Source organism: Oryzias melastigma, linkage group LG6 (genome assembly GCF_002922805.2).
Source record: "Oryzias melastigma strain HK-1 linkage group LG6, ASM292280v2, whole genome shotgun sequence".
In the NCBI taxonomy this organism is placed as follows: domain Eukaryota; kingdom Metazoa; phylum Chordata; class Actinopteri; order Beloniformes; family Adrianichthyidae; genus Oryzias; species Oryzias melastigma.
Window position 1 is genome coordinate 21,420,029 of NC_050517.1, and position 14,841 is coordinate 21,434,869.

The 14,841-nt window shown below is 37.9% G+C and overlaps 1 protein-coding gene across 3 annotated transcripts in view; it reads left to right on the forward strand.

Moving 5' to 3' along the window:
- The window catches only part of pclob (piccolo presynaptic cytomatrix protein b), a 59,703-nt gene that overhangs the window by 18,920 nt on the left and 25,942 nt on the right, over positions 1 to 14,841 (forward strand). For all 3 annotated transcript variants that reach the window (XM_036212437.1, XM_024280884.2, XM_036212436.1), the window contains exons 12-13: positions 6,394 to 7,290; positions 7,566 to 14,349. In XM_036212437.1, the coding sequence (XP_036068330.1) occupies positions 6,394 to 7,290; positions 7,566 to 14,349 (7,681 nt within the window). The remainder of the gene's footprint in view (positions 1 to 6,393; positions 7,291 to 7,565; positions 14,350 to 14,841) is intronic.

Genomic DNA, 14,841 nt, shown 5'->3' on the forward strand with positions numbered 1-14,841 from the left:
CTTCTGAACCCACTGCAGGTTGATTTATGAAATAACAAGACCACTCCTCTAACAACTACTGTTGGACATAAGTGAAGAGTTTTAAAAATGACTCGCTTTTGTGCAGTGTTTTCAGTCCATTACTTTAAGCTGTCTTTTTTTTATTTTTAAGAAAGTGATAAAAGTAAAGCTCCTCCTCTCTTTTGGTTAATAGGAGTCCAGAAAAAGCCCCATTTGTTAATCCTAAACATATGTAATTATCTTCTTATGTACCTCTAGAGAGTATCTAAATGTGTCATAATTAGAAAAGACCAAACCCACTGGCAGTTCACTTTTTAAAAGCTAAAATTATTTCTTGTAACCATAAGTTGATCTTTAAAAAAATATATATGTTAAGTGCGTTAATATATATATTTTTAATATTGATAATAGGTTATTTTGAATGTGTGAGATCCATCCTCTAACATGTATTGACCTCCTAAAACAAACAAATGAAAGCAAAACTCCCTGCTTTTTTACTGATTAGCAGTTTGCCGTTGTGTGCTGTCTGGGTGTTTGATATAAAAGCAGCAGAGCAACGAGGGAGCTGCTGAAAGCAAAGTACATTAGCAAGCTTAGTTTTTGCCAAAGGCATCTGCCAGAGAAAATCAATATGAACCCTACTAGCTCCAGTTACAATAAAAACCACTGTAGAGATGTTTAGCGATGATGAGGTTTGAAGATAAAAACCACACATCTGTAATTACTGGGAAATATTAAGGCAAACTCAAAAAGGCAAAGTTTGAAGATTTTTCTGGGTGGATGTGAGGTGCTACTTTACATGAGGTAAACTGTTTTTTTTTTTTTATGGCTTTTGCTGAAGATTTTCTGAGTCAGAAGCTAATTTCCTGACTGCTGTAATTGTGAAGGTCTGGTAATCCAGATCAAAGGCTAATCATGTGGCGCAGCCTCTCCTACGGCTCTCTGCACTTTACTCGTTGAACAGATTTAATTAGACAAAAGTATGATGGCAACTTTCCAATCTCCATAGCTCTGGTGCGTGGCTCTGAGTCGCTTAGATGCAGCATCTTGATGGAGAGGGGGTAGTGAGGGGGTTTGATCTTTTCTTCTCTGGTTGATATGCATTTCTGTTGTTATGGCTTAAAGAGTTAGTAAGGGTAAGTGGGTTATCAGATAGAATTTCATCTGATTTGATGGTGCCCGATGTGCAGTTCAAGAGTGCAACCACTTGATTAATTCATTGAGTTTAATCCTCATTTTTAAGTCGTTTTGAATAATTGTGTTACATACAGACTAAATGTAATCGGCCGACTTCCTTACATCAGCTGAAGTACTTTCACCCGCACTTGTTGAATTAAAAAGACAAAAAACGTTAAGAACTCACTCCGATAAAATGTGTGTGTTTTTTTTAACATGTTCTTGTGGTATTTTTCTCATAATAGAGGACATATTCAAAGAAAAATAAACTTAAAATTGGATTTCTGAGTATTTCTTTATACAAATCATTGTGAATCAGATACCAAAATATCATTGGAAAAAAGCTTAGGTGTGACTGTAGAATCACTACACTTATCAAGGTGCTTACGTCTCCCATAGAAAATGACTTGCCTCTGGCCTCGCGAAATGAGGCCAAAGCCATCACCGAGGCTTCCTGTTTGTCTGCTGCCATTTTATATCCATAAGAGTGATTGGTCAAAGTCGGTCTCGGTCACAGTTTTAGAGGAACTACTTTCACCAATCATGAGTGAGCTTGTTTGAAGTCAACACCCCTTCCACTGAGAGTAGACTGGAGAATCTGTCAATGAAACGTTGGAGGAGGAGCCAGGTATCTGATTGCACAGTTTATAACATGTGATAAAGAAAAAATATCTTTAAAAAGAAATTAGGATTAGAAAGAACATGTTAAGAAAAGGGTATCGGAGCAAGAATGGTTATTCTGACAAATAAAATGACTGAGTAATTACTATCTATTTCTCAATGGAAGTCTATGGGATTGTGGCCCTCTTGAAACCAACGGATACTTCCTATTTGGAACATGAGAGGGGAGGGGTTAGCTGTCCCGTGATTATACTGTCAATGGATGTGACTTAGAAGCTGAGATAGGAGGGGTAAGAGGGTTATCAGATAAAATTTAATCTGAATAGTTGGTGCCTGTTGTGCAGTTCAAGAGTGCAACCACTTTGAGTTTAATCCTTTATCCAAAGTCAATGGATTAAGCTTGTAGGTGTGACGTAGAAGCTACTACGGCATACCACAAAGGGTGTGAGGGGTAGTAGAGGCTAGTGGAAAGGGTGTAAACAGATGGATGTTGGGAAGTAGGGGTGGGCTTGCTCAGCACCAACAGTCCTGCCCACATCTCAAAGAGGGAATTTTGGACACAAAAACTATGGTCCAATCTGAATTCTTCCCTTCTTCCTACCCCTACATTTAGCTCTCCAAACGGGGATGTTCAAAATGTCTCAAAATTCACACGTCACTTTCACCTGGTGACATTGCCAATGGTCGTTGGTTTGATAGCATTATCCTGGAGCTTCCAGCGCTTGAAAATACATAACAACACCACTTCCACTACAAATGCCCCTTCAAATGGAGGGGTAGGGAGAGGGAAGAATTCGGATTTGTGTCATAGAAAACACATTTTTTTTTTATTTGAGTGAAAAATGTCATTATGATAATTAAAAGACCACTGTGGAGACTTTGAAAATACTTCAAAAGATGATCGGAGTGGGACTTTCAAATATTTACTGTAAATATTACAAAAGGTTTGGGAATTGTTGGTTTACATATAGAGATATCTTTCTTTAACACCTTCAATCAAATTATACAGAATACATTCATGCACATAGTCAAAATATGGTGTGGGAACATTTTATTTGCCTCTGATGTGACTTTTTAGACAGCTCTGGTAAGAGCACCAGATAAAAAAAAAAAACTTGCTAATCAGGAATTTGTATTCTGAAAACCTCTGCTAGTGGAATGATTTAGCAGCTTTGCATGCATTGGGCAGCAGGATTTTTACTTTCCTTGTTAACTTTAATTATATCCTGTGGGCTTTGCCGAACAGGAGCAGAAAGATTTGTTGAGGTCATAATGTTGATAAATGTCTACAGCAGAATGCAAGGACTAACTGGGACTTCCATGATTGTTTTAAGGAAAAAATGTTTTTTTTTTTTCTTATAATCCCTAGAAGTGGTTTCTGTGGTTGTTATTAGCAAACACTATGGCTGTCTCTTAAAATTTCATGCAGAAAATCATCAGCAACATTTTTGATGGATTAAATGGATAAGTTTAAATGTATCTGTTGTTATATGTAAAAACAAAAAGTAAATATCTTCTCTTTATTTTAACATTCAACATCAACCAGATGCATTTACTCATCTTTTCAAGTCTCTAATTCAGATTTTGTGCATGCACCCAGACTCTTGATGTCATTTTTGCCAGACATTTCTAAAATAAAACTTGTGATGACACTTCCCTGACTTGACCTTTAAAAAAAGAACTGAGTGTAGCTGCCAGGATCAGCATGGATCAGATCACGCTGAAGTGAAATTAAAATCATTCACTGGTTTTACACTTTTATCTGTGTTGTGCTCTGTGATAACAAACTTCTGTTGCCGCAGAGTAAATGTGATTATCACACTCCTGAGGAAACGACAGGCGACAAAGCGAAAGCATCTCAGTTTATGTCAGACTTCTGACGAAGCCCCGCCATGATATCACAGAAGCTGGATGCTTTTAATAGTACTCAGTCACTATAAATCATTGACACTCAGAAAACAGATTATCACTTTTAGCATGGTTAAAAATGTGCTTGCTGGCATGGATCAAAACTCAGAACATGATCCTTTAATAACCTGCAGAATGATTTCCACAAGATTTAGCAATGATGCTTCATTGATGATTGAATGCGCATGAACATTGATCTCTGCTTGTTAGCAATTATTTTGTGATTAATCTGTACAACTTCTTAGACATTCCGTCATTTGTGAGGCTATGAAATAGTACAGGATATGTGTGCGATGTCTTCTCCCTCTCTGTCCTGTAGAAAGGCTCTTGCTGGCTCTGCAGAGGCAGGCGCAATGCTGTGATTCTATCTGCCAGTTTGCTTATTTAGCTTCATCTCCTCGCAGCATCCAGTGCTGTGTAACTGTTGGTTTATTAATGGAGCTTAGATGAGAGGAAAACATGCTTTCGAAGGAAAACTTTAAAAAAGTAATAGCATTACTTAGATAAGGTAAGAATTTTTATTGCTTAAAAGACGTGCAGTCTATTGAATTTGCAGTGGCTACGGTGTTATTGTATGTTTGCATTACAAATATATTTTTTTTTTTTGGTTGAATTTAGATTTTATTATAGACTCGTCCTAGAAATGACCATTCTTTAAAGTTCTGTGAGTGCAGGAATACTGATATGATATGGCATTACTCAGCAAAATAGGCAACAAAGTGAACAAATCTGTGATGTGCTTTTTTCCATACAGAGAAATATATTTTTTGACTTTTAGTTAAAAACATTTATCTCAAATTTGCATTTTTTTCAATCTAATATTTTTTCATATTGACTCTTAAATTGGTGCTTCCATCTGAGATAAAAACACTTTCGAAAGTGTGTCTTTTCAAAATATAGACATTGATTTTTTTTCCTTCTGTTTTTGTAAACAACAGATAAAGAGTTCCTCTGCCTAATTCCCATTCTCCTTGCTCAACTTGCAACTTAATGGACCATAAAGCCTTAAAGTTACTAAAATAAGACAGCCTCTTGTAATACAAGAATAGCTCAAAGCCATTCATGAGTTGTAATTTAACATGAAGTTACTTTTTGTGGAACAATTGTCGATTTCTGGTCAAATCTTTCCCAATGTTGTAGCTCAGGGTAAGAATAACTAAACCACATTAATCAAATTCCACATTCAAATATTAGATTTAGAGGGACTCAATTGTTTTATGCTTAGTTTTAAAGCACACAAGCAGCCAAAAGAAATTTTAGGAATACATACAGTTACAGAATATAGGAAGTTTTGACATTTTGAATCAGTTTAATTAAATCAACACTTAATTCAAAAGATTTGACATTTAAGATTTTTTAAACTAAACAAAGTTTAAAAAAACATCAATTGCATTCATCTACTTAAAACAAAAACTTAGACTTTGTTTATGACGTGTGAGAACAAATAGGATCGAACAACATTTATATCAATTATATATGTATATTTTTTTTATTTTAAAAGTAAACATCATTCTTTTACTGTGTAGTTTAGCGCCTAACAAAAAGCTTTATTTGTTCTAAAGTAAAAATCTTTTTAGGAGATGGAAAAGGTTTTGTTTGTTTTTTACATTAGCCGGTGAATATCATCTGATGGCGGTTGCTAGGGCAGCGGTTACAAAAACAAAACACATTGCGTAGCTGCATAATTGCTGTATTATTCAAGTGTTATCATTGTACAGGCAGACTGTTTTGGTAATTTAATGACAGTGGAGAAAATCACATTGCATTTGACAGCTCAATACATGTGTTGAAATTCTAGTGAAATGCAACACCAGTCAACAGTTACCTGATAAGCAAAGGGTTGAATCAATTCCAATAAGACTTGATTGCTTTTGCTTTACTTTAATTATCCATGCTGAAGATACTCAGTTTTAATAATTTCAATCATCAATGCATTAAGCCATCTTAATCTAGTTAAGAATTCAGTATTTTACCAAAGAAAAAAAACAGAAATAAATTTGCTTTTGAGGTGAACATAAATTTTACACTAACATTTGGAGACAAACATTCTTTCGGAAGTTCTTTGTCAAGTCAAAAGATAAAAAAAATCAGATTTCAAAAATATAAATTAATTTCATTAAGTAATTTAGAAGTTTTAGTTTAATTTTTATACATAACCAACCTCAGCTGGACATGTGGTCTTTAATTTTAGGATCATAGTTTTGTAATATACTATCAAACCATCTTACAAATGGAAAACTATAAAAGAAAACAAGTGTAAATACATTTTTTAATAAAGTTAATGTTAGGTGCACTTTTTTGTTTTTATTAAAGACCACTTCATGGAAATTCTTGAACTATGGTGTTTAACCCTTTGCAAGAGTCAACTTTTGTTACTAGAGTAAAATACATTTATCAAAAATGTTATTTCATTTTAAAAGACACTATAAATGGCAGAGTTAACAACCAAATAAACACATTTTTTTTGTTTAATTTTTACTTGATTGAAAGGTGATTATTTGTAATTTTATTACTATGATGTGAACTGGAATCTTAAAAAAAAAAGATTTATTGAAAATATTTTTGGGAAGACTAAAGTGTCTTCAAGTATATAGATTCCTCAACTATTTGAATTTATTGTGTATTTTACATACATATTTTTTTCCTAACCTTCTTGTCTTGTTTTTTGTTGTTCTTTTTTAATTACAGAAGGAATGGCTGTGTTTGACCTGCCAAACGGAAAGAACTTTGACAGGACAGCTGGGAGATACTGGAAAATTACCAATATCCTCCAAACTAGAGACCCAAGCAGCACCAACTATGGAAATGGCAGACAATAAAACTGCAACTCCAAAAGTAGAGCCGACACCCAAAGCCACAAAACAAGAGCCTTCTCCTGTCCCTAAGAAGTTAGCCCAGGTGGATCCACTTTTAAAAGAAACAGAACCTGCCAAGCTGAAATCAACAACTACTGAACCTTCCACAAAAATTGAACCTAAGTTACCGCTTAGGTCCCTGAAAACAGAGGTTTTACCAGATCAGGCAGAAAGAAATTCTTTGCTAGTGTCTAAAGCAGAACCTTCTACTATGGAAATAACCCAGAAAGATGGAAAAGCATCTTCTGAAGCACAGCAGCAACAAGATCTCCCAACTGCAAAGATTGAAACTGACAAATCTGAGGGAGAAGAGAACATTAAGAAAGAAATTACCAAAGTTCAAGACGCGACATATGATCATGTAGAATCTGAAGTGCAAATTGATGCAGCTATAACTTCTACTTCTAAAGAAAAGGAAGATTCAAAAGTACCCATATGCCCTGTTGATTCTGAAGAGGGAGGTTATGAAGTTCCTGCACAAGCTGAAACAAATAAAGAATCCTTGATCCTTGAAAATATCCTTAAGGAAGTAAAGTCTGATGAACCTTTGAAAACAACAGAGCATGCACAGATTTCACTGCAAGCTGATCTACATGCAAAATTAGAAGAAGAGAAGCTAGAAGAGGAAATGCAACCAGTTGCAGCAGCTGACAGCAAAGAAGTGGAGGAAGAAATGACTAAAAGGACTTTGAAGTCACAAGTAACACCATCAGAAAGCATATTAGAAAAGGTAAGAATTGTTTTTTTTATTGTCTTGGTTTATTATTTTGAAATTAGTAGGTGCTAAAATGGCAAACCTACCTATGCATTACTATTTTTTCTGTAAATACATATCAGAACTTTTCCTGAACTATGTAGAAATTCAGAAGTTTTCCTTGTTCTAACTGATTTGGCAATACATGACTGGCATGTTATAGGATCTAAACTCTACATTGTGTGATACTAGGTCTGCAAGGCATAGAAATAATAGTTAAAATATTAACGTAACATTTGTTCACTTTTTAGGGTCAAGAAGAAACCCCTGGAACATCTAAAGAGGAGAGGAAAGTCCCTGTAACTGTTGAAAAGATTCAAAGCAAATATTTAGTTGACCCTGGTAAAACAATTAAGAGCAAACCAAAAACAAAGGAGAAAGACCATGATGACGATCATCCCCAGATTTTACCTGTAATGCAAGAGCTAAATGAGGAAGAATCAAATGATACACGTAAAGTTGATGGAAGCATGGATGCACCCATGATAGTAAAGGAGGCTAAAACTGAGCGAAGGCGCCTAAGTTTCCAAGCAATGGAGAACAGTGAAAGTGATCTCACAGCCTCACCCTCCCCTGAACTCCAAAAAAATATCATAAAGGTTAGCACTATTACATCAAGTAGTGAGGACATAAAAACTGAAAGTGCTGACTCATCTATAGAAGATGATGAGTTTATTCGCAAGCAGATAATTGGTATGGGAGATGATGTGGAAATGTCCATATCAGAGGATGAGAAAGAAAAAAGTTTAGAAACAGTAGATGCCGTTGAGGCAGTTGAGCTTGATAATGTTTCTGTGACAGTCAAACCTCTCTCTCAAGACACAAATAATGAAGAAACACAGGCTACACAAGAACACTTAACAAAAACGGAAACAATGCCCAAAGCTCCTTTCAAGAAAGCCCTACCAGTTATACGTCAAAGACAAAGCACTGATGAAGAAGTAGAAAGCATAACAGAATCTCTCTCAAAGGGATCATCTAGTATTCAAGCATCTAGTTTTACCCCGGGATCTTCACCGACATCTGCCTCATCTCTGGAGGAAGACAGTGATGGTAGTCCTAGGAAAATTTGTGGGGATAAGTTGTATCATAAAGGTAAACATAAACAACCTGCTCAATCTCTTCCCACTATTGAAGACTCCTCTGAGGAAGAGAAGATGAAACCACATGGTCGACCAATCTCTCCACATAGAGATGCTTCTTCCACAGAAGATTTAAGAAAAGGCACAGATGAAAGTCTAAAAACATCAGATTCTGACTACTCTGTCAGTGTAGAATCAGAGACTGAGACAGGAAGAGCTGTACAGAGGGGGCAAAAACCATCGCCAACAGTCATACCATATTCACCATCTGATCCATTTCAGCTAACTGAGACGGTCACAAAATCCTTAAAAAGTGCTGAAGAAACATATGAAGAAATCCTACAGAAAGCAAAAGCAATTCCAGGAGAGAGTCCTGACATTGAGCCTCTCTATGGAGGAATGGCAATAGAGGACTACCTTTATGAATCTTTAGTTGAAGAGCCTGAAATCAACTTGACTCTATCTCAAGAGGAAGACCTTCAAAATGATTCTGGTTCTCAGTCTCTCAAAAAACTAAGGTCTCCAGAAGAAGTTTATGAGGAAATGATGCAAAAAAAGAAAGAGCTGTTGATGATAGAAGAAGAATTTCAACAGGCTCAGTCTGCCTTGGAACTTTCTTCATCTGATGCTTATCAAATGCTATCTGATGCTCCGCCAGAAGCAGAAACATGTGTGGTAACCATGCCTACAGAAGAGAAGCAGACTTATGAACAAACTGAACTTCCTCATTTGGCGATGGACACTTTAAGCGAACTGCCAATGAAAAAGAAGAAACGACCTGCTCCTCCTCGTCCTTCTGAACCACCTAAGCGAACTGAAGGAACAGTAATTCCACCAAGCATTTACAGTGGATCTATAAGTTTCGTAAGACCCATGGTTCCCTTAGATCCTGCTCTCAGAAAAGCACTATTCCCAATTCCAGACCTTAAAATTACTCAGTGTTCATCAGGGGAAGAAGAGGATGATAGTCTTGTAGATGAGTATGCAATAGGTATTTCCTCTGACATTACCCCTAGTGATGACTCAGAGTCAAAAGAGGATCAGTCTACTAGTCCGCCTTTGTCTGAAACCATTGAGATGGAACCAATATGTGTAGTTTGTGAAATTCCAGAGCCAAAGCCAATTCCTGCTCCAATATCTGCCCCAGAACTTACCACAACACCCTCTCCTGTGTCACCAGTTTCACCACCAACTTCACCAGCCACCTCAGATTCCAGTTTGGTGTCTAATGCAACATCTTCATCTCCATTTCAGGCTCAGACACCCCTTTCATCAGATTCAACTCCATTATCCACACCAACACCTACAACTTCTTTTAAAGACCAGTCACATGCAGAAATGGCACCTTTGTTTCCTGAAAAAGTAGCAGCTGTACCAACAAATGAAAATGAAATGTATGCCCACGGTCCAACAACTGTTGTAGTTGCTATACCAGATGTAGTGTCTGATCCATCCAAACCAACAACTGATGCGACTAAAGTAAAGGCTACTATAAGTCAGGATAAAACTCTAACTTTCACAGAAACATGGACTGAGCCACCTGTTGTGGTTCAAATGCCAGACTTAGTTTCCTCCCCCTCTCAGGTACCATTTGATGTCCCAACTGCCTTACATGTCTCAGTACCAAGTCCAGCACTTGTTGTTGTTTCAGCTCAGTCTGCTACTCAAGTTACAGCTCCATCTGTTATTTCCTCAACTTCAACTTTAGTTAGTGGTGTTTCCTCTCCAATCACCGTAGTGTCATCCCCTCGGCCTGTCATAGTCCAGATGCCTGACCTAGTTTCAACTACTGCTTCAATTGCTTCACAAACCCCACAGCCAATCTCTGCCCTTATAAGTAGCCCAATTCAAGCCCAAGCTAGAGTGGTGCATTCTGTCCCTGTGCAATCCGCCATTCCTTCAATGAGCCCAGTTATGGTCCCTGCAAAAGGTCATATTGATCAGTTACAGCAGTCAGTTCCACCATCAACTACAGTTATAAAAAAGAAGGTCCCACCTCCTCCTCCCCCTCGATCTACTTCAGTATCATTAGCAGAGACTACTAAAAACAGAGCTATGATAAAGACAATTGATGTTACAGCAACTACATCATCTCTGGAAACTACAAATGCTCCCCTGCCATTGCAGTCTGTAGTTGTAGACATACATCCAAGAATAGATGCCATACAACAAGAGGCTGCATCTGTACCTCAAGTAATAACTTCAGACAGACAGGAGCATGTAGTTATCAAAGTGCCAAGTGTGGAAAACAAGCATGTGCTTGGGCAGACAACACAAGATCTGGTTAGTGTAGAAAATAAATGCCAGATATCTAATTCTCATCTTCAAAGTCAAACACCCCCACAACCTGCTCTTGACATGTCCACTGCAATAAAATCAACAGGTCCTGCCCTTCCTTCTAAACCCAGTGTTGGAACAAAACCTTTCAGTGGTGAAGAAGCACTTGTTCTGGATTCCACTTCATCATTAACATCCGATCTACCAAAACCATCAGTGTATCAGAAGCCATCTGTTTCTATTCCAGCCACATCTATTGTGGTAACTCCAGCATCAACAATAAGTACCAAACCTCCACCACCCATACCTCCTAAACCTACATCCATACCTGCTGGATTAGTTTTTAGTCACAAGCCAGGAGAGAACATCAAACCACCACCTCCCCCTGTGGCACCAAAAGCAGCGACATTGCCCAGGACAAAACAACCTCCAAATGCTTTGTCACTTAGCCTAACAAGACCTGTGGAGTCCAAGTTGGGTGTTTCATCTCCAAAGTCCCCTCTATCTCCTAGACACTCTAAATGTCTACAAACGTATGTAGTTATCACTCTTCCATCTGAACTGGGTTCACCAACTGAGACCATAACAGTTCAAGCACCTGTGAGGCGAGGCTCCATCCCATCTTCGACAGTGTCTGTTGTACCAACCATCTTATCAGAGCATAAAACACCTGCTGACGTGTTTACATCACAGGCTACAGTTAGGAGGGCCTCTGTTCCTTCTGTAAAACAGCCACCATCAAATACTGTGGCCCCAAATGTGGCAACGGAGCAAGTAATAAACTCTAAGGAAATGGAGGTCAAATTGCAAGCAAGGACAAAATCGCTATCATCTACTGTGCAGCCACAACTTCCTTTGGTTGATACTGTATCAAAGTCATCACCCCAAGACACTTCTATTCAAGCACACCGTGTACCTTCACCAATAAAGAGACCATATGTACAGGAAGAACTGACAAGTACCCCACCACAATCAACTCCCCCAACAATGCCAGAGGCTATCACAATGCCAGTAGATTTAGATTTATTTAATCAACAACAGAGTCAAGCTTCTTCAAAAAATGAGCCTACACCATTCTCTCCTCAAGAGTCAAGTAGAGTTGCAGAAACTGAAACAATACCTCAGCTAAACTTAGTGGAAGAGGCATATTCTCCAACAGCAAAACTAGTGACAGCTGTGCAGCCACAATATCTGACAGAAGTTGTTACTATACCATTGCAGCCATCAGTACTTTCAGACACTTTAGTTCTACAGAGTAATGTAGTTCAAGGGGACACAAATGTTGCTACCCCTGAAATTCTATTACAAAAACAATTCACAGCAGAAAATCAGGATATGCCTACTCATGTGATTGTTACAGAAGATTTTCAAGTAAGATCCCAAGTACAAGAAGACAATCGCATACTCACAGAAAAGCCATTTACAGCAGTTAAACCTACACAGCCAGAGGTGATGACAGATTTTAACAATGCTAGCATAATTTCCGATTTTTCATCTGCACCACAATTTATTCAGTCATTTGAAAATCAATCTTTAGTGCCAGAGCAAGTTTGTACACAGCATTCACATCTAATTTCAGAGGAAGCCATGCACCTTACTGAGGCTGAAATTCCCACACAGGCCATTTCAATTGACTCTAGCCCGGAAACATTTGAGGTAGAGGTGGTATATACACCATATCCTCCTCAAAACATTGCATCTGAAATTACACCAACACCTATCGTAACTGAGTTATTCATTCAGCCTACATTTGATGAGGTATTGATCCCAACAGCTGCTGAGATGGCCCCGACATCTCTCACTATGGAGGTACAACAAGATTCAAGACATCCAAGTGGGGATTCTTTTGCCTATATTGCAGATAATGACAAAATGACTTCATTGTCAATGATACCACATGCAGTCCCTCTGCAAGAGGTCATAACAATGAAGCCTGAACTGGAAATGCCGACAAAGCTTATAGCAAAAGAAACGGATCCAAGAACAGCTTCAGTGCCATCATCTGAACTGCAACATCAGACTATGGTAGACATGCCAGTCCTTAAACATGAGGAGACTACCTATACTAGGAGGACATCAATATCATCTATGTTACAGCCATCATACGTATTGTCTGATGGATCTACCTGCCCTGCTGAATATGAAATACCTACACAAGTTATTACCACTGAGGCCTTTGCATCAAATAGGAGAGAATCCTTAACAATTCAACCACCACTACCATTTGCACAAGTAGCAAATATAACTGCAGAAAAAGATATCCCTATAGATAACTATACTTCCCAAGCTCCTTACTTTAGTGAGGTTGTTCCTAATATTGATCATGAACTACAGGAATTAAGCTATTCTGTTGAATATGATCACCCTGCAGAGATAATGACTACTGAGGCATTTGCCAGGAGAACCTCAGTGCCCCCTGTGCGGGAAATTTCACAGGTTGTACCTGTGGTTCCAGTTACTATTACTAAAATTCAACAAGAATCAATAGAAAGCCAAGAAATCAGAGGACCAGAAAAGGTTGTCTCAAGTATGAGTCACATGTATTCTTCAATTTCTACCTCAGCCCAACCTCCTAAAAGTTTACCCAGCATGGTTACTCAAGTGGTTACCACAGAAGTCCAAAGGACCACAGTTTCTGTTGTGCATGAGAGACTTCCGCAGGCTTCCCCATCAAGTGTAGAAATCACAATACAACCAGACTTTTCAAAAGTTCAATCTCTGTCTAAACAAAATGGCAAGATATTCTATCCTAGTGATGTCATTGATTTACGAACCGTCAAGGATGGTATAAAGATGACAGAGCAAGGCATGGACCTAACTTCTGAGTCAGACCGACTGTCTTTTTCAAGTGACTCAAGCGGACGTCAAATCACAGCTGTTCAGCCTGAGATAGTAAACCTAAGTGCAGAGGTTACTCCCGTAACAACACTCTCTGTTGTTACAGACAGCATCACAATAGTTACATGCACAGCCACTGTTGCTTCATACAATACCCCAGCAGAAAAACCACTTGATTTGCAAGGCCCAGTTACCTCATTACCACTGCCTCTTACTACATACAAACCATTTGAACCATTAGCACAGATTGTGTACAGGCCTGTAAAGCCTCAGCCCATTGTAAAAGCTGTACTATCGACAGACCAGGAGACTCCCATCAATCTCTCTTTTGAAAATATTGTTTCCAGTGGAGGAAAAGTGCCAGAAATGTCTGCTCCCATTAGTGTTAGCAGTGAAGGTGTTATTCCCTTAGAGGCAACAGGAGCCATGGATTTGTCAAACTACAGACCATTGAGAAGTATGGTGGCTTTGTCTGGTACAAGTCCAGGAGTGGTGACTACTGTTGTAGAGGATGATGGAATTCCAGTGGATCTTACAGCTAACAGGCGGAGTGTGTGCTGTGATGTAATTTACAAGCTACCATTTACAGGAATCTGCAAAACACAATCTGCAGTTACTACCCAGCCGGACAGCAATTTTGGAAACCGAGAAGACCAATATCAAAATGTTAATACTGGACTATATGACATCAAAGGAACTTATGGCATCAAAACACCAGGCTCTGAAATAAATCTTACACAGGGAGGAAGATCTCTGTATGATCTCAAGAATAATTACGACTACCTCGGCAGATCTTCAGACGATGCTGTAGACCTTACTGCTGCCAAGTTTTCTACAGGTAAGTTTTTGCATTTGATCTTTTTACCTTTGTATTATTAGATTTTACATTGGTTCTAAGAGTTTTTTTTTTACTCATTATTATTATTAGTTGCATTTCTACTTCTTCTTATTATTATTTTACAAATTTGTATTTTATTTAATATGCATTGCTTTGCTAATCGTTTTTTTTATGCATGTTTTCCTGGGAAGGAATACAAAAATATATTTTGCTTATATTTTTCTGTTTTAGTTATTATAATGCATGATTTTGTTGAAAAATTAATATTTTTTTTTTTTTTTTTCTTTATACAGATGCATGTGTGTGCCTACGTGTACTCCCCCATTATTTTGGTTTTGCATCTTGCTAGCCAAAATTACCACGTCAATGCATGAAGAACCTTTTCTTAAGTGCATGATCACTTCAGAATTTATCCTTATATTTATTTTTTGTCTCCAAAATTATAAGCCTTTTCTGAAAATAAAACCCTTGCCTTTGGACTTGTTGTGATAG